The sequence below is a fragment of the Ammospiza caudacuta genome, chromosome 15 (genome assembly GCF_027887145.1).
Source record: "Ammospiza caudacuta isolate bAmmCau1 chromosome 15, bAmmCau1.pri, whole genome shotgun sequence".
NCBI classification, from domain to species: Eukaryota; Metazoa; Chordata; class Aves; order Passeriformes; family Passerellidae; genus Ammospiza; species Ammospiza caudacuta.
In genome coordinates this window covers 17,561,099-17,581,855 of record NC_080607.1, presented here as the reverse complement: position 1 = coordinate 17,581,855, position 20,757 = coordinate 17,561,099, and the positions used below count along the sequence as shown (strand labels likewise).

General features: G+C 45.0%; 1 protein-coding gene across 1 annotated transcript; it reads left to right on the top strand.

The window, feature by feature from the left end:
• Window positions 1-13,589: 13,589 nt before the first annotated feature.
• Window positions 13,590-14,681, top strand: MC3R (melanocortin 3 receptor). The gene has a single exon (XM_058814820.1). The coding sequence runs from the start codon at window positions 13,590-13,592 to the stop codon at window positions 14,679-14,681; it is 1,092 nt and encodes a 363-aa protein (XP_058670803.1).
• The last annotated feature ends 6,076 nt before the right edge of the window (window positions 14,682-20,757 follow it).

Genomic DNA, 20,757 nt, shown 5'->3' with positions numbered 1-20,757 from the left:
GTGAGGAGAAATAGGAGGGAAAATTACAGCAAGAGAGAGAAAATACAGCAAAAGAGAGAAATTACAGCAAAATAGTGAAATTACGGCAAAAAAGGTGAAATTACATTACAGCAAAAGAGAGAAATTACAGCAAAAGATGTTCTTCTGAGATGTCTGGAAAATATAAGGATAACACTGAGCCATGCAAGGAAAATGATGGGGTCTCCTGCCACTACACACCCTTAAGAAGAATTAAACAAATTAAACAATTAAACAAATTCTTCTTGAGAAGAATTAAGTTTTGGCCCATATCTAACCTTGTTTTGCACTTTAATTAAGTACAAGGCTGCAAAGGACTGAAGGCTCAGTTTTCCCAGGGGGAAGGGGCAGGCAGAGATTTAAAAGCGTTGGAAAACTCCATCCAGCCTGAGAGCTTTTATTTCCAAAAGGAAATCCTGGGAATCTCCTCCATTGCTGCTTTATCAGAGCCAGCCTCAGCATCACCACAGCCTGTGGCCTGAATATTTTAAATTAGATTTGATTTCAGAACGATCCTTCAGTGTGAACTTATCCAGCAGTTTCCTGGTGTGCTGAGGGACAGTTTAAATGCTCTGCTACAAACTGGACTGAAATAGAATAAAGGAGGTGCCTCATACAGGAGCATTTCAGTTTGCTACTGAAATAATAACATTCTGTGCCTTTAGTGATGGTAATTAAAATAATCCACAGCGATAAGAAGTATCAAGGATTATCATATTTGTGAGAATCAGGTTAATTTTGCGACGAAACAAAGATTGCTGGGATACTTAAGAGCCACATCTCAGTTTTTTGGAGAAGAACGTGCATCCTTCTGCTCACAGTCTCACCTTGCGCCCCTCATGTCTTGTAAAAGAAAGATTAATTCTGGGCTGCTGAAATTGCTAAGTGCTGAACAAGAGGTTTCATCTGCTGCAGGTTTATTAAATCACATTAACACCTGCTCAGCAAGAGGGATGGGGAGTGACAGAGAGAAAGCAGCTCTGATTTCGTGCGCGTTTCACTGAGGGGCTCCACCAGTTCCCTGTTAATTAGCTGGAACATTTAATGAACAAACCCTTCGTTGTGTTCTAACCAAAACATGGACTAAGAGCTTGCAAAAAAACCAAAAAAAACTAAAAACCCAACGAGCATCCATCTGCTGATGTATCATTTCTGACCTGGCTTTTCCTGGGTTGTTGATAAATCATCCTAGAAAAATATTGAGGTAAATTTCTCCTTGTCCATCTCCTCTGAAACTCTGACAGATTCAGCAGGATGTGATCCTTGTCTCTATAAATGGTTTTGTTCAGTTCTCAATACTTTAAAAATACACTATTAATAATTTAAAAATACACTATTTTTTCCAACAGGCAGATTCCTCAGGATCAGCTACCTGGATGTCTATTTAAGCTGATCTTAAAGTCAGAAAATAACTTCTGTTCAAAAAAGGCTTGGGGATTTTCATCATGCTCCCAGGAGAATGAATATTGGGAAATGAATATTGGGAATATTCATTCTGCCACTTCCAGAAGGAGCTGGAGGAAAAAAATAAAATTAATATATAAATAATATTAAGATAATAAAATACAATAAAATATCCCAAATATATTTTATTGTATTTTATTTCTTACTGGTATATGAACGTATATTTTATTGAAACCAAAAGTGGTAAAGGTATGGAGAGATTGATTGTAACAACATCAAAATCCCAAAGGAATTTGGGCAATACTGAGAATGGAACAAGGAGCTCCAAATGGCTCAGGAGCAGGAAATTTAACTTTTTTTGGAAACTGAGGGGGACACACCTCAGGATGTGCTTTGGCCCTGTCCCTCAGGGGTTGCTGTCAGGGCTGGATGCACCTTCATGAATACACAGGTCAGAAAATATGGAAAATATTTAAATAGAATTGATCCCTTGGTAAGTATACAGCGAAAATCCACCTTAAGCTACCTTAGAAAAGACCAGGGAAATAAAATTAAAAAAAAATTTTAAAAAAGGGAAAAAATCAATCATCTAAGAGAAGTGGCCTTTAAGAAAAAGTCTGATGAAAATTGTAGGGGAAATCCATGGGGATAAAGCACTTTAAAGCAGTTGATTAAAGTAAAGCAGGGTGAAAGAGCACGAGGGTCTGACCTTGCGCCGTGATCTGAGCAGCTCTCAGATGAAAAGCCCCAGCAGGACATAAAGTCTGCCTTCCAGAGGAGTTCACAAGCGGTTCAAATATTGATTTCTCAGGCACAGTTTGTGTTTTTTGTGGGTATTTTGGTGCTCCCTCAGGCTGAGCTGTGCGTGCGCTCTGCTGGCGGTGGCACTCGGTGACAAGTGGCACCACCTGGCCGTGGTTTCCTGTTGGCTCTCGCTCAGCCAGGCCCTCTGCGGCCGCCAACATTTGGTTATTTCCACTCCCGTGCTGCCCCCGACCCCCCAGCAGTGCAAAGGGAAGGTGAGAGGTTGCTGAGCTGTCTGTCTGTGTGTCTGTGTGTCTGTCCATGTGTCTGTCTGTGCCGGGGCAGCAGGGAGAGGGGAAACCCTGCCGGGCTGGGACTGCGCCCTCCCAACGCCAACAGCTGCCCCAAGGAGATGGCAGCACCTCAGCATCTCCTGCAGCAGCGCCAGGTGCAATTTATGGCTCTTCAGGTGGATCAGTTGATGCGTGCAAGCGCAATAATTCAGTGTTTGGATCACCCATTCCTGCCCCTGCCCTTCTGATTTTCCCCTCTGCCTCTGCTTGGAGGAGGAGAACTCTCAAAGCGTGCAAGAGCAGCCCCTGCCCTGTTCCCCTGTGACAAACCAAAAAGCCAGAAATAGGGGGTTTTTTTCCTCCTCCTGTTTGTGGGATTGCTCTGGGGTTTGCCAGAGCCTGGACTGGCAAATCTCTCACTTGGGGAACCAAGCAAGCAGGGCTGGATCCTCCCCAGCCCTCAGCCCTGGCCAGCCAGGGAGCTCAGAGCCTGCACACAACACAGCCCTCCTTTTGCCTAATTGCTCTTTTCCCTAACTGGTCTTTTCCCTGATTCTTCTTTTCCTTGATTGTGTTTTTTTTCCCGATTCCTCTTTTCCCTGATTCCTCTTTTCCCCGATCCCTCTTTTTCCTAACTACTCTTTTCCCTGATTTCTCTTTTTCCTGACTGCTCTTTTCCCTTATTCCTCTTTTCCCTGATTGCTCCCTTTCCTTGTTTCCTCTTTTCCCTGACTGTTCTTTTCCCTGATTGCTCTTTTTCCTGACTGCTCTTTTCCCTTATTCCTCTTTTCCCTTATTCCTTTTTTTCCCTGACTCCTCTTTTCCCTGATTCCTGTTTTTCCTGACTGTTCTTTTCCCTGACTGCTCTTTTCCCTGGTTCCTCTTTTCCCTGATTTCTCTTTTCCCCTGATTCCTCTTTTCCCTCTGCCAATCCCATCATCTGTCCCAGGAGCTCCCCACAACTCAGTTCTCCAGGTATTTTAAAACAAATTTTGGAACAAACAGGATGCTCCAAGCCTCTGTGTGTGGCAGGCACTCAGACAAACCCACAGGGCTGCAGGCTGATGTATATTCAATCCTGGCACATCAATCACCTCAGATTCCAGCGGGATTATCAAAAGGCTGCTTTTGCCTGTAATATAAAGCACTTTTTTTTCTCCCCTCCAATTACCTTATGGAAATTTTTAGCACAGATAATGTAAAGTGTTAATAAATCCTCTCTAGCATGGCAGGAGAAAGACAGATCTCCTCTCCTTGTATCAGGAAAACTTTGCACATCTCAACTTTCTCAAGAATAAAGCCCATGAAAATGTTGTCTCCTGCCCACCTTCTGCAAACACTCAGTGAGATATTAGAGCAGGCTGAGCTCACATCACATAATAGCCCATTACACCAAACCCTGCTGCAAATCCCCTGCCAGTAAAGCACCAAGTCCTCCCCAGCTCCTGATAAACCATCTCAGCTATGCACAGCAAGCAGCACTTCCACACCAGCCACAACACTTTGTGCTTTACCTGTGAAAAAGTGTCTGCTGTTCTCGTGTTATCCATGCCTGGGGAAGTTCTGTTTGTTTCATCAGAATCCCACAGGGTGCCAAGGAGCAGCTTATTCATGAATCACACCTGCTCCTCCTCAGCATGCTGCTCCTCTCTCTCTCTGCCTCTCTCTCTTATGAGATCTTGCCGCCAATGGCTTTTATTAAGTGTTACTTCCTTTTATGCTGAGAACTGAAAGAAACAATAATGATGCTTGGCTTCCTCATGGCAGCTCTGTGGAAAGACCAAAAAAATGTAGAAGCTGTTTGTTTGCTTTTCCTGAACTGATATTTATGTTCCAGCGCCTTCCTGAAATCACTGAGCCCTCAATACTGCAATGATGATTTATTACTATTTATTAAGATTGATTACACTGCATTTGTCTGAACACCCAACATATGTCAGTTCCCACAGAAATTCCATGTAAATGTGAGGGAGTTTGCCTGAGGAGCTCCAAACACAATGCTGGACGTTCCCAGCAGTGTTTTTATGCACAGCAGCAATTTTTAACACATCTCCAAACCTCAGCATGGGGAGCTGCAAACTGGGAGGAAGCACCTGCAGATTAATGCTCAAGATTCCTCTAAAGATAAACAGCATTTTAAATCTCTTTATCTTTAGAGTTATCTTTGTGCATTCAGAGGAATCTTGCGCATCTTTGTGCATTAAGAGGAATCTTGTGCATCTTTAGAGGAATCTTGTGCATCTTTAGAGGAATCTTGTGCATTTAAATGCTCTTTGCTGTCCGTACTGGTGGAGAGAATTGTGATTAGGAGAGGGAATTACCAGCAAAGCATTCCTGAAATCAAACCCCAGCCCTGACAAAAACCGTGGAAGGTGAAACTTTCACATTTTGAAAGTTCTGAGGAGACACAGCTGGAAAGTCAACTCTTCGCATTTTGAAAGTTCTTCTCCCCCAAGCAGAGGCAGAGGAGAAAAATCAGAAGCCCTGAAGCGTCAATGCAAAGCAGAGTTTTTAAGAAGCAACAGGAATTGAAAGCGTGTGGGGTTGGTGACGGGTGTCCTTCCTCTGCTGCTCTAAAAGCAGCTCTGTGGCAGAAACAGGGCAGGAAGCTGAGGGGTCAGGGCAGAGCAGGTGCCTCTGGTCACTCTGAGCCCAGGCTGGGCTCCGGCTCAGTACAAATCCCACCCATCAGTGAATGCAGCAGAAATGGGAGAGAAAGGATCAGCAATGAACTCCCCCAGGTCACCCGGGGCTCTGGAAATTAAATGGAAGGTCAATACTTGCTGATGTAACCAGGGTTTAATCGTTTGAACTGATTTAAAGTGTCTTTGATGGAGTGTTAGCCTAACACAGCCAATAATGTAACAGGGCCTGATTAAATCCAGGTCTTCGAAGGAAATATTTAATAAAAGATTGTCTTTCAATGCCCTAATTCTGAGTGCTCTATGTCCAGAGTGGCAGATGGAAATTTTTCACTAAACTAGAAAAAGGATTAATGAGAAACACATTTCTTTGACAGCCATTTGGTTAAAATAAAATAGCAATTAATTCACTCAGAATCACATTTCTAGTGATTCTGAGTGTTCCCAAAACGACTAGAAGGGGGAGCCTCTTCCCTGTTAGAATGCTCAGCCCTTGAGGAACAAGGATTTTCTTTTGAAAATTAAAGAATCCCAAGGAACTTCTCTTTCTAACATGATTGCAGCAGCACAGAACATTTGAGGGTGGGGAAATGACAGGATTCTATTTATTTTAATTATTTTTATTTAATTATTTTAATATGCAAAACTCTCTTTTTCATTTCATCAAGAATTTCCTAAGGAAATCTCCCAAACGTTTTCACCTAAGGAAAGAACTCCATGAAATAAGTTATTTCAGGTTAAAAAAAAAAAAATGAGAGCTGAATGAAATTATCCTTTAAATAAATACACAAATACAGCATGAACTTCATAAACACATTTTTGCCTCTCACTCAAGCGTGAATGTTCCAGCAGGGCTGGAATGCTCTCACAAGGAATTTCAGAGTTGAAAAACAAAGCCTTTCCCTGAAAACTCGCTGCACCTGAAAATTGCAGCCTGAACCTGCTTTATCAAAGGGCCCTTTCTTTATTTTCCTGTGAAAATGGTGCTGAAACAGAGAAGTGAGAGCTCCTCGTGACTTTATGGGGGTTTGACCTCAGCATTCCTCTTCATTTCCCACAATGGAGATTCCAACAGGATCGGAACAAAATCCAACCAGACAGAAAGAAAGAAACCCTGTCCCAGGAGGTTTTGCTTTTTCTGTCCCCTCAGTGCTGATCAAGCACTGAAGTTGATGGTACTGCAGAATCCAGCAATTTCCACTTGGTCTAATTTTGATTCTGGTTTTAAGCAAGGAAAATTTTGATGCATGACAGTTTGTGCTGCACTGAACTGGAAGGTGCATTAAATGCAAGGGGGGGAAGAGGGGAGAGTGTGGGAACAGAAGATGAGTAATTTAAAATTAAAACTTCTGTAAAACTAAATTCAGGTCGAGGGTGACATCTAGTGATGCTCAGCAAAATTCTGCCCATTTTTGCAGCACCCTTGTTCAGGAAGAAAATTTAAACTTTTATATGTTTCACCTGATACACCATAAAAGAAATATTCTCCCATAAAATGTGAGTCATAATTTTTTCAGGGTAATATGAGTTAATTTTTTAATTAATTCAGTATTCTGGATGCATAATGGGAGGATCCATAAAAGGAAAAGAAATAAAAGTAGGAACTTGGAGCAAATATATTACAATGAAGAAGTTGGTACATGAAGTCTGATTGATGGAAGTGTCATTTTTTGGCTTCTTTAGTTATTCTTCACTTATTTGTAAAATACATCTGCAAAGCACAGTGGCAGCTTGACACATAAATAAAGCAAATCAGTAATTAGCAATGGGGCTATCAGTAATTCCCTTGACTGATAATGCACAAGGAACTCAGCTGCTGAATTTTGAACAGCAAAAATGTCCCCAGCAGCTTTGACAGTGGTTCATGGTCAGCATCAAGGGAAGGGACAGCCCATACATTTCCAAAAATAACAATTCTTCATCCACCTGGGCAATTTCCTTTGGGCAGCAAACAGCAATAATGGAATCACAGAATCTCTGGGTTGAAAAAGAAATTTAAAGCTCATCTCATTCCATCCCCTGCCATGGGACACCTTCCCCTATCCCAGGTTGCTCCAAGCCCTGCCCAGCCTGGCCTTGAGCAATTCCAGGCAAAGCCAAAGCACCAATTCATAAATTAATTAATTTTTCAAACTCATTTCATGCAGAAGTCTCACCCTCTCACCCTCCCTGGTGGTCTCACCGTGCTCATCCTGATGCTGCACCCCAGGGCCAAGAAGTCAAACCCAAAATGTCCCAATGCCCAGAGGAAGTGGCAGCGGCACAGATCTGCTCCTCTGGGACACAGGGTGGCACCAGAAACTGCTGCAATTCCAGGCTGTTCAAAATGGATCCGAAAGGAACAACTTGGAAGGGTCTGTGGGTTTAAATGAGAGTCAGAAAAGCAGGGACACTCAGTGACTGTGGCCAGGGAATGGCTCTGTGGAAATGGGTCAGAAAGGAACAATTTTGAAGGGTTTGTAAATTTAAATGAGAGGAGTCAGAAAAGCAGGGATTCTCGGTGACTGTGGCCAGGGAATGGCTCTGTGGAAATGGATCAGAAAGGAACAATTTTGAAGGGTTTGTAAATTTAAATGAGAGGAGTCAGAAAAGCAGGGATTCTCGGTGACTGTGGCCAGGGAAAGGCTCTGTAAAAGTGGATTATAAAGGAAGAAGTTTGAAGGGTTTGTGAGTTTAAATGAGTCAGAAAAGCAGGGATTCTCGGTGACTGTGGCCAGGGAAAGGCTCTGTAAAAGTGGATTATAAAGGAACAAGTTTGAAGGGTTTGTGAGTTTAAATGAGTCAGAAAAGCAGGGATTCTCGGTGACTGTGGCCAGGGAAAGGCTGCTGGGGATGCTGGCACTGTTCAAAGGAGGAAATCCATGGGAATCAGCCTTGCCTTTGGGCTCAGGGGCTGGGGGAGCATCCCCATTTGGAGAGAGGGGGTTTACATTCTCCATTTCAAGGGAGCCTCCTGCCTTTTGTATATAATTCTGCCTTTTCAAACCAAGACAGATTTACATACAAAAATAATTAATAACTACCAGAGGGCAATAACAGAACACGGATTCAAAGGGGGGGACAAGGAGGAGTACGAGGGGATTGAAGGGTCACTCTGCCCCTCTGCAGTGGGCTGTGGAGCACAAAACCTTTTGTGACACAATCTATTTTTTGTTTGTGCTCCACAATCTATTGCAGCTCCTCAAGTCAGCCTTGATTCCTTGGGGGTTCTGGCACCTGCGTCCCCAAGGCTCTGCCTGGAAGAGCAAGGCTGCAAAACATTTTGGGAACTTTCCAAGCAGCCACAAAAGTGTGGAACCAGCTGCAATTCCGATATTTCTGCCATCGGAAGTGGTGCAGGATGAGTGACAGATGGAACCTTTTCATGGCAACCCCTTTTTCTTTCCAAGACAATATTCAGAGCAAACAAAACTTTAACCTCAGCTTCTCCTTTTGTGCCAAACAGGAAAATGTGCTATTCAGAAACACCTAAGTATAGATTAGGTTATCATTAAGAGGTTTAGGTTATTGTTATTATTATTATTATTAGATTATTATTGAACTCAAAGATGTGTAAATCATCTTGTAGACTTCAAGTGAAAATAAAAAGAAGGAAAGAAATGGCAAAATAAGTAGTTGTCACTTCTGTTTTCCATAATAAATTCATGAAAGGTTACCTGAATCATGTTGGCTTTCCAAATCTACTTTGCTTTCTAAATTAAGGACCTTCCATTTCTGACAGAAAATATTCTGTATTGACACCCAGTAGTCTGACATTACTCAAAACAGCTGGCTCACTTTGCAAACTGCAGAATCTGGGAAAAAAAACAACTTCACTAAACCTGAAGAGCATTTAAATCCCATTTTATTGTTGAGGAGCAGCATTTTGGAGGGTAGGCAATTCCTTGTTATCCCCAAACCATAACAAATAACCAGCCTTTCTCTGTCCTGGAAGTTACTGGTAAAAACAACACAGATAAAAGCACTGAAGTTGGAATTTTTATAACCCACAAAAAGAATAGAGCAGGAAACCCTTGGACAAAATTAGAAAGGCAGCAGTTAGACCTAACTGGTGAATAAAATTAAAGGATTGGGTCTGGTTGTGGGGCTTTTTTCTGTCCTTCTTGTCAGGAAAGCAGCAACACTGCACTGCGAGTGCTGCAACAAATTGAGGAGCTTTGAGCATTTAGCAGAGCAACTTCTCCCAATATCCATCCACCCACAGCATCCACAGCTCAGTAAAATCATCTTTAAACCTTGCCAGCCTCCAAAATCCTTCAACTCTCTCTGGTCCAGGCATGAGGTTTGAAAACTTGGCATTTTCAAACCCCAGCGCTGCTGCTGGGGTACGAAAATGCCAAATTCAGCCATCCCTGAGCCCCAGCAGCACAGGGCAAGGGGGTTTCTGAAGCTTCCAGGGAGATGGGAAGATGTTCCAGGGGTGTTTGGCCCTGGTGAAGCTGAAGAGCAGAATGCAGCTGGATCAATCACGTCTGCTTGTCTCTCACTCTGCAAACCAGAGAACAGAACTGACACTGAGCATTGTCGGTGTAAAACACTTCAATTCCCTTTCACATGAGAAGCACCTGCAGGTGCTGGTGAGTGTTTTGCAATCAGCTCTGCTTTGTCTCCTCTTACGCAGGGACGGGAAGGAAAATTGTCCAAAATGTCCCAAAGTTGAGGCTGTTTAAATTAACCTTTTAACTGGCAGAAATTATAGAAATCTTCCTCTGAAAGCCCCCTCGCTGCAATCAGGATTTGGTGCTCCTTCCCCTCGCTGAGGAAGGAGCATTCAGTGGATAACATCCCAGAGGATGCAAACTCCTGGTGCTTGGTTTCAGCAGGGACTCAGCTCCTTGTATGAGGTGAGGATTTGCCCTTCCACTGTGAAAACCTCTGCCAGCAATGTGGCCCAGGCAGATTTAACATCTCTGACCACAGCTGATGTCAGATCCATCCTTGCCTCAGACTGGAAAATAACATTATTAGCTCTGGGCGTGATGGGAGCTGCAGGAACTGCAACTTCTTGGAGGAAGACATGGAAATCTCTCCATTATTACATCCAAGACCTGGTGTGGCAAGGGATCCTGAAGCCTGTGACTCTGAGAGGGCAAAAATTGCTCTTGGAAAGCTGTCTCCTCAAGATATTGAAGAAAAACACAGCATTTCAGTAAATCACTGTGTCTTTACTTTGGTTTCCTCACCTGCCATGCTCTTGTGAGGCTCCTATGTCCAGATTTTTTTGAGCTTAATAAATTAGAATTAGAAATAATTTTATATATATTTTATAATCATTTTATACAATCATAGAAAATGTTCCAAAGTGTGTTTCTGCTCTTTATCATAACGAGTGATCTATCCATGTTTCAGTAAAAATTATTAAAGATTTTTTTGAGTTTTATAATCGTGAGTTAGAAATAATTTTAGACAATTTTATATATTTTATAAGCATTTTATACAATCATAGAAAATGTCCCAAAGTGTGTTTCTGCTCTTTATCATAACGAGTGATCTCCATGTTTCAGTGAAAATTATTAAAGAGATTTTTTCTCAAAGTCAGTAGTCAAGCGGTTCATGTTGTACAAATGCTGAATCAGATCTGAAGTTTCCTTTATTTTGTCAAATATTTCATTATCAGAAATTTAAACTGTGCTGAGGCAGCCCCTTCCAGAAATGTGCACAGAATTCAAAATCAGCATTGTTTGCTTTGCTGAGAGAACATATTTCAACTTTTAAGTCCTTTTCCACAAAGAACAACACAGAGGAAAAGTCTTTGAGAGGTTTTCACTCACTGGTTTGGCTACTTGAAACTTCAGGACAACAATAATTCCCAGCTGCACGGGAGAAAATATCTGCTTATTATCCTCTAATTTCCTTTAAAATTTCCACTTTTGTCTGGTAGAAACCACTGTTAAAAAGAGTGAGAATAAAGGAAAGTGATACACATTTATCAGCCATTATCAGCCCAGTCTCATGTCAAGCGTTAAACAATAATTTCTCTTAGGAAATTCCATGATCCACATTTAGCAGTAAATGCTACTTTCCCTTTACCTTTCCCTGAGGATTAAATAGTTTCACTAGTGAAGAAACAACTGAGCAATAACAGCATTAAAAAAATAAAATCAGCCTTGTTTTTAACTGCTTTGTAAAACATGGCAGAGTTTTCTACCTGGGAAAATTGTTCATTTCTGCTGGTGGATAAAACAGCCAAACCTTTGCTTTGCCTTCATCACAGCCAATATTTCATTAACTGTGCTGACATCCTCTTATTTACAGCTTATTTTTCTTAGAAAAGGAGTTATTTTAGGACAGAACACAAATGAGAGCAATGTAAGAGACATCACCATAAATCTAATTTCCACATTTAACCCGCTGCACCTCTGTGGGCTCAGGGCAGGTTGTTCTGAGCTCTATTTAAGGGCTGCTCAGGATTCTTTAAGGGACCCATCTGCTGTGATTGAAGCACACAAAACTTTCATTGGAGATTCTGGGGCTGGGTAATAATTTCAAGTTTGGAAGGCTCAGACAGTGAAGGGCAGAGAAGCAGAGATGGTGGCAGGGCTGGATCAGAGGCTGCTGCTGAAGGAAACGTCTGGCAGTGCAAAGCTGACAAATCCATCTTTGTGCTCGGGAAATCTCATTTTTCTGGCCAAGAAAGGAATGGGAATTGGGTCCTGCACATCCAGGACACAAAAATCCACCGCAGCACTGGGGTGGATGTGAGAGCAACCTGCCTGCTTTGCAGTAATTGCAATTGCCATTGTTTTTGCATTGCAATAATCCCAGTCACTCCCTGGATCCCTGGACATGAAGCAGGAACGGGAAGCTGAGGAGCAGCAATTTATTAGATGAGAATATAAAATGTTTTGTGACAGATTATGGGGGTTTTCCAGTGCTGAGCAGAGAAACCCTTTGGAAAATAAGGAGAATACAAAATATTTAGTGACATTTCAGATCACAGAGCTTTTCCAGTGCTGAGCAGAGAAATCCTTTGGAACTAAGGAGAATACAAAATATTTAATGACATTTCAGATCACTGAGGTTTTCCAGAGCTGAGCAGAGAAATTCTCTGGAAACAAGGGCTGCCATGTTGCTGTTTTTGGTGCAGACACAGCTTCTCCCCCCTCAGCACTGGCCTCAGAGCCAGTGTGAGTTTGCTGTCACGCAGGAGGCTCCAGCCCACTATTTTTAGTGCTTAATGGCAAAGCTGATGGTGCCATTAATCCACTTGGGTGTACGAAATTCCATTTCCACCTCAAATTGCACCTCAGTGCAAATGGTAGCTTGTCCTGCTGTCACATACGTTCAGAAATTCATGATGCAACACATTTAATGACTTCCTATCCCAGCATATTGCCTGTGCAACTTGGTAATATGAGCAAATCCCCAGCTATTTATTCACTTTAAACTGCTGCACTGGACCCTGTCCTTGTAAATCTGTCTCCTGCAGGTTAAATTTGAGAAGTGCTGCCTCTTGGTATTGAATTGTGGGTGCAAGGCAGTAATTCTGTGAGCTCACAATGAAACTGGGAGAGATTTGTGACTTTTTTAAGCTAACAAACCTGCAAGAGAAGCCCCAAACATTAATATAAGTGACATTGCACTTGATTCCAAAGTGTTTCTGTAAAAACATGAGGTGGGAAGGGTTCAGACATCAGCAAGCGCTTTTAAAAAATCAAACTAAGAAAATTGCACAGAAGCCCCAAACATTAATGATTCCAAACTGTTTCTGCAAAAACATGAGGTGGGAAGGGTTTAGACATCAGCAAGCGCTTTTAAAAAATCAAACTAAGAAAATTGTGCCACAGAAATACACAAGGAATAAAGCCCAAGGAAAATCTACCTTATGCTTGCCTGCTCACATGTGATAAATGAAAATCTCCCCAGTCCTGCCGAGGTTTGAATGGGAACAATCCCCGTTCAGGCCAGTCCTAGTGGCCACCCAAAGGTGCACGGAGGGTGTCCGAGCACCAAAACCCTGCCACGGAGCGGGCAGGAAGTGTTTCGGGATGGATTTGACGTTTTCCAGAGGGATTTTGGGGCAGGTCCAGGCTGCTCGGGCTCTGCAGAGGGCGCCAGACGGTTTGGGATGCTCGGGATGCCGCTCCAGGTGCTCCGGCTGTCACTCACGCAGGTGCTCGCTCTCAATGGCCAACGCTCCGCTCGCACGCTGCAGGAGGAGTTGGTTTTTCTTTCTTGCATCTATAAATCCCTTCGTTCTCGGCTCCTTCCTTGCCACGGAAATAGCAACGGATGCTGGGCTGAGCTGCAGCACGCTGGCTGCCCCGGCAGAAGGGGAAACTCTGCTTCTCATCACCAGGAGAGCTGAGCCCAGCCATGCCCTGCTGCCGATTCCTCCCTGCAGACACAGCTGTTTGCTGCCCACAGGCTTGGGAGATCGCTTTCTTCTAAAGGAAAGAGCAGCCTGGCATAGAACCCACTGTAAATGCAGATTGTTTGATGTTTGCCCTTGTAAAAGTGACTAAAGTCCTGCTCGATCGCACCCCACATGCACAGCAGCAGCTTGGAAGGACCTGCTTTCCATTTTGTATTTTTTTTTCTCTTTTTAACCTGTGCTGCCTCAGGTGCCCAGCCAGGGGTGAGCCCAGCTGCTGTGCTGGCCATGAACACCACACGCTCTGCATTCTCCTTGCAGCCCCTGCTGCTGAACGCCAGCGAGGATCTCAACGACTCCGTCCCCACCAACCGCAGCGGCGACGGGTTCTGCGAGCAGGTCTTCATCAAAGCCGAGGTCTTCCTGACTCTGGGCATCATCAGCCTGCTGGAGAACATCCTGGTCATCCTGGCAGTGCTGAAGAACGGCAACCTGCACTCCCCCATGTATTTCTTCCTCTGCAGCCTGGCCGTGGCAGATATGCTGGTGAGCATGTCCAACGCCCTGGAGACCGTGATGATCGCCATCCTCAGCAACGGCTACCTGATCATCGACGACCACTTCATCCAGCACATGGACAATGTCTTTGACTCCATGATTTGTATTTCTCTGGTAGCCTCCATTTGCAACCTCTTGGTCATAGCCATCGACAGGTACATCACTATTTTCTATGCCCTCCGTTACCACAGCATCATGACGGTGAAGAAAGCCCTGACCCTCATTGTGCTCATTTGGGTGGCGTGCATCATCTGTGGCATCATTTTCATTGCCTACTCGGAGAGCAAAACTGTCATTGTGTGTCTCATCACCATGTTCTTCACCATGCTGCTGCTGATGGCCTCGCTGTACGTGCACATGTTCCTGTTTGCCCGCCTGCACGTCAAGCGCATCGCGGCGCTGCCCGTCGAGGGCGTGCCCCCCCAGCGCACCTGCATGAAGGGCGCCGTCACCATCACCATCCTCCTGGGGGTCTTCATCGTCTGCTGGGCGCCCTTCTTCCTCCACCTCATCCTCATCATCTCCTGCCCCATGAACCCCTACTGCATCTGCTACACGGCGCACTTCAACACCTACCTGGTGCTCATCATGTGCAACTCCGTCATTGACCCGCTCATTTACGCCTTCAGGAGCCTGGAGATGAGGAAGACTTTCAAAGAAATCGTGTGTTGCTGCTATGGCATGAGTGTGGGACAGTGCATGCTGTAAACACCTGGTTTTGGGTGGAAAAAACACGGCATGGGTGTATAAATATAAATATATTTATGTAGATGTTGAGACGCAGAGCAGCTCACTTTAAACGCAGTGCCTGAAGGAAGGGTGCAGGAAAGACAAAAGCCTCCTACATGATGCCTTGTTTCCTACTTTTTAGAGTGAAAACCGGTTTCAACTGAATTATTTGAAGTTTTTCAAATGGTTATAATGGAAAGAAATCCAGAGTGGTTACAAAACACTTACTGGGAGAAAGGAATCCTGAAAGGGAATGCCACTTTCTAGAGACTGAGATAACATTCCCTCATTCGTTTGTGCCTGTTGCTTTATCTCAGTGCCACTGCCAACAAGTCAGTTTTCTAAAAGATTTCATTAGTAACCTCTGTGGAAAGCTATTTTTCCAAACACCAGCAGGTAACAGCATTGTTCTACACCCACCTTTTAATGAAAGAATAGACTGACATTTTTGCTGATTGCCATAAAGCAGCCTGAGTACAGTTTTCAAAGGGTGAAAGCAAACAATTCTATTGCTCTGAAATCAGTTATCACTACAGTGTCAGTGACAGCGTGGCTTCAACAGCTGCCTGATAGGATTGACTCATGTGAAGGCTTTTGCATTATTTATTGTGATATAAGAGTATTATGCCCTTGAATTTCTGATTATTTTTGTAAAGCTGGAATGCCCTGATCAATGTAGTAATTGCTACGTTTGTAAAAACTCTTAGAAGCCTCCTTTTGATAAACCCTCACTAATGAGATCCACGGATCTGAACAGCAGAAAGAGCTAAAATGCAAAACACTTTGAATGCAGCTTTGTGTAAAATCTGCAGGGAGTCCTTAGAAATACCCACCTCTCAGCTGCTGGAATACCACCAGTTCAGCAGCTGGAAGGAGTCAGATGTGTGCGGCAGAGAGGACTTTACCCACTGAGAAATAAATCTCCTGGGGCAGAACAATAATAAATGTCCTTCCTTCAGCTCCAGGCTGCACTCAGGGGCTGGGGGCTGCTGCCCTGGGCACAGGAGAGCACCAGGGCTGTGTGCCACCCTCTCCAACCCCTGGGTGTCAGTGCCACGCACAGCGAGCTCCCGCAGCTGCACCAGTTCAGTCTTTGCTTTCTGCAGAACAAACCCACAAACCCTGCAGCGCCTTCAGCCAGCTCACTGTCCCCGAGCAGGGGCTGCTGCAGACACAGCACGGGCAGTGACACCACCAGTGCCAGGCTGAGAGCACCCTGAGCCATCCCAAAGGCTGCTTGGCACCTTGCTGGTACCTCGCTTTCAGCAGGGGGGGATCCCCAAACCCTCAGAGCTATCTGATGCTTTCAAACATCTCAAAGATCTCATTTGACTTAAAACTCTCTGGTTTATTCCTTCTTATTTTGGTGGAGTTGCTGGGTTGATATTTTTCTCTTTTTCTGGGACTCCCCTCTGCCAGGTGAGAATCAATTGATGCGCGCAGAGCTTCCCCAGCTCCCGTGTCCCCATTTCTGCCCCGCTCTGGTGCTGCTGTTTCAGGGGCTCCAGACCCAGCCCTGCTGCCTGTGGGGAGTCACATTTCCCACCCTGCACCTCCTGGCCTGCGTTTGATCCTCAGCATCCCACAGGAACAGCCCCATTTCCCACTCTTATGGGCTGGATAATCCTCCTGGGGCCAAGAACCAGTTCTCCTATCCCAGCATATTACCTGTGCAACTTGGTGAGCAAATTCACTTAAAACTACTGCACTGGAGCACTCTGTGCTTCAGCCACAGTCTGTCCCACCACAAACCAACCTCATGTTCCCTACTTCTCCTTTCCTCTGATCACACCCAAAATTCCTTAATTGAGTTCTCACTTCCTCTCATAATCACATCCTCCAGACTTCCCCCTTTCCAGCACTCCTTCTGTTCCAGCACTTACCCAATCCTACAACCCTTCATTTTAGAAAGGTCAAATTAAAATAATAAAAGAAGCAAAACCTCACTGTGGAGCAGAGCAGGCACAAATGGAAATTCTCCCTGTTTCAAGAAGAGACCAAAGACAATGCCACTGACTGGCAAAGCCAAAAGCTTTCAGCTTTGTGTGTGTGTCCCCAAGCCCAGCTCAGCTGTGTCCTGCTGGCCCAGCCTGTCCCACCTTGCAGCAGCTGAGGTGGCACAAGGAGGTGAAATCAGCACGGGAACCACAAAACTTCTGTGGTGTGCACGAACTGTGCCTGCCTGTTGTAAAAAATCTCTGCTTTTCCTCAGTGTTCTGTACCCCTACACTCTGGAGCATGGTTTGCCACGATGTTCTGCCTCAGGTTATTGTGTATTTAGCTCTTGTTGCACCTGATGTCCTCCTTATTTCTCTGATGTCCTTCTTTTTTCTCTTTTAAAAGCAATTTTAGCAGGACTGATGCAGTGCTTTGCCTCTAAGCAAAACCTATTCTGCTGAATAAAATCTGGAGAGATCACTGGGAATCATGTTTGCTTCTGTCAGAGCACCACGCACAGCAAACCAGTCTGGGGGCTCATAAAGCTGAAAACAGAGACTAACACTGGGGAAAGGCCTCTCAATTCAGAGAATCATGGAATGGGTTGGGCTGGAAGGGAACTTGGTGAGCCAGTGTCACCCCTGCCATGGGCAGGGACACCTCCCACTGCCCCAGGCTGCTCCTGGCACGGAAATCTTCACAAAAATGAGGGGGAAAAGCCAAATTTTCAGTGCCATGTGCAGGAAGAGAATCCATAAACCCCCCGCCCCCCCCAAAGATCCCTGACCCCTTGTGGCACCAGGTTACCCAGGAGAGGGGTGGGTTTGCTCAGCCCCAGGGTTTGTGCACACCCTCAGCTCTGAGCCCGCTCTGGAATTCTGTGGGGCACTGATGGACCCAGGGATGCAGGGTCACAGCAAGGCTGGCCCTGGTGGGAAGGAAAAGAGGGAATGTCCTTGGGGCTGAACCCCAAAACAGCAGCGAGAGAGGGAATGCTCACAGCTACAGAGCCAGGGGGGAGGGAAAAGGGAAAAGGGAAAAGGGAAAAGGGAAAAGGGGAAAGGGAAAAGGGAAAAGGGAAAAGGGAAAAGGGAAAAGGGAAAAGGGAAATTGAAGAGAAAGACAAGGGGAAATGGAAGGAGAAGGGGAAAGGAAAAGGGAAATTGAAGGGGAAAGAAAGGGAAATGGAAGGGAAAAGGAAAAAGGAAGAGGAAAGGAAAAGGAAAAAGGAAAAGGAAAAGGAAAAGGAAAAGGAAAAGGAAAAGGAAAAGGAAAAGGAAAAGGAAAAGGAAAAGGAAAAGGAAAAGGGAAAAGGGGAAAGGAAGGGAAGAACAGGGCTGCACTGCAGGCAGCAGGACAGACATAAACATGTTGATGAGGAGGGAGCCCTGAAGTGATGCTCAGCCACCCCCAGGGTCAGAAGTCCAGCAGGAGCCACCCAGGAGCACCCAGAGCAACATTTCCAGCTGGGAATCTGCCCCTGGGCAGGGCTGCAGGGAAATGCCACCACCTGTATACCAACATGTAATCACCACCTGTATACCAACATGCAACCTGCTCAAAATAACAAATGTTTCTTCCTTGAGGAGAGTGCTGGGCTGAACAAGATATGTGCAGTTTCCCCCCAGATGGTCTAAGAAATGGCAGGCTAAATTATATATTTTGCCTCTAAAGGTATCATTATTATGGATTTATTGAGTCAGTTTTTCTGCAGGAAAATCAAGAAGTTCACAGACATTGTAGGATTGCCATGTGCTCAAAGATGTGTTAGGAAATCCTCATATATTTAAGACAAATATTTGAATTCCTAGGAACAGGAGTTATCCTGCTAAGTCAACTCCACACAGCATATTCTGCCAATTACAGACAGATTTGTTTCTTTCACATTAAATTCAGCACTGTGCAGGCAATTTCCCCATCAATAAGTGTCTAAATATTTTATAATTGACAGCATTTGTATTAATGGGCAAATAACCAAGTCAGGCACAGAACTCTGCAGTCAAGCAAGGTCACTGTTCAGGCCATTGGTACAAACACTGCATTGCCACTGAAATAAAAAGCTTCTATTTGTTGGGGCCTGGGTGGGGACCAGGGTTTGCTGTTTGGTGGCTTCACCTAAACCTCAGTTTGGGAGGAAGCCACAGATGGGGTGTCACAAGAGACACGGGGAACCCCTTTGCTGTTTGCAGCCCAGTCTCAGCCGCAGAGCCCTGCACAGCACAGGGACACCAGGGGAGCAGCAACTGCCCCACAGCTCCCTGCCCCACTTCCAAGGGGAAAATCCACTCTTGTGGGATGATTCAAGTCTTCAAAGTGAAACAGAGGGGGTGAAATGGGATATTGGGGAGGAATTCTGCCCTGGGAGGGTGCCCAGAGCAGCTGTGGCTGCCCTGCATCCCTGGCAGTGCCCAAGGACAGGGCTGGGAGCAGCTGGCACAGTGGGAGTGTCCCTGCCATGGCAGGGGTGGCACTGGGTGGGTTTGAGGTCCCTCCCAGCCCAGAGCATTCCAGGATCCCCCAGCCCTGCCTGCAGCAGGAACGTGAGCACAGCACAGCTGCTCCTGGCAGGGCAATGCAGGTTTTCCTCAACACCTCAAAGGGAAGATCAGGTAAAATGAGAGGCAGGAGAAGGCTGGGTGGGCACAGAGTGGGAGCAGGCTGCAAACAGCCCTGGGTGCACGTGGGGATGTGTGAGGTGTGGCAGAGCCCTGAGGGTGAGTATCTGTGGTGCCAATCAGGACTCCACAAGTGTGAAATCAAGAGTCTGCAGCTGATTAAGACAGAAACCATCCCTGTTCCTGTCTGATCTCCCAAAGCCTGCACATTACTCCTGTCTTCAGCCTTCAAGACCAGAGAACCTCTTCACCAAGCCCTTGTCTCTCACAGTGAGTCTGAGCTTATTCCTCACTTGGGCAAAACACCAGCCCTTGCACTCGCAGCCTTTTATTGCCTCTGCTTCCAGTCAATTATGTGCTACTTGTGAACAAGTTTGCCTTTAGTAATCTTAAAATTGTACAGCATGTACTTGGAAAGGTCTAAATCTAAATCAAGGACTCGTAATTTCAGGGTTTGAAATGGCACAGGGACAGTAAATAAATGTCATCTTTCATTTTCAAATTTCTCTGCATGAAAGGAACTGACTTGGGGAATCCAGAAATTTTTGGCAAAACAAACCAGAAAGGAGGCAGGACCGAATATGAGGCGTGCAGTAAATTTATTTGTAAGAAAGTAATTAATGTGTTTGAACATCCAGCTTGGTGTACGAAACTTAACCCAAACACTTCAGTGCTGTCATCACAAGGGAACTGCATTGTCCTGGATGTTTATGTAATAACAATCTGTGTATTTCTCCTGAAGGACAGCGGTGTGTCTCAGTGAAACGGGGGCTATTTAAATCCACAAATCAAGGCAGAACAGCAACCCCTGCATTGTGCTGTGACCTCAACACTCAGCTCCAGGGGAAGGCAACAGCAAAAATGGACACAGTGCTCATCAGTGATCACCAAAGGAGTGCTAAAACAGATTTATTTTTTTTTTTTTTTAAAGCGGAATCAGCTACAATTCCCTAAAATCAGTTTTCCTCTCGGGTTTGTTTAAGCTGACAGGGACACCAACAAGGGGTGGATGAGGCTGCTTTGGGTGTCCGTGCCCCTTGCCAGGCACACCCCAGAGCTCTGGGCAGGCTCTCTGCTCTGCCCCTGCTCCTCTGCACCGCTCTCAAATGAAACTCAACAGATAAATCATTCCCCCCATCCCCTCAGTAATATTTGACAGTGCTTCCCTGTTTAATGCCAGGAGAACACCTAAAAAAACCCCCAATAATCCATGTGTAACGTGGCACAAATCTGCCAAGCCATAAATGATCCTGTGCGGCTCCAGTCGCTGGGATGTCATTCCTATCCCCAAAACCTGCGGATGTGTGCCCAGGAGCAGCTCTGAGCATCTTCCCCTTGGCAAACCCACTTTGGAGAGGCCACAAGTAAAAATTTAAAATCCACCCAGGTGAATTCAACCAGCCAGCATCACCCCACAGGGGATTCTTCATGAAATCAAAGCTCCCTTTGATTAAAATGAGAAGCCGCAGAAAAATGTGCACTGAGACACAGTTTAACAGTTC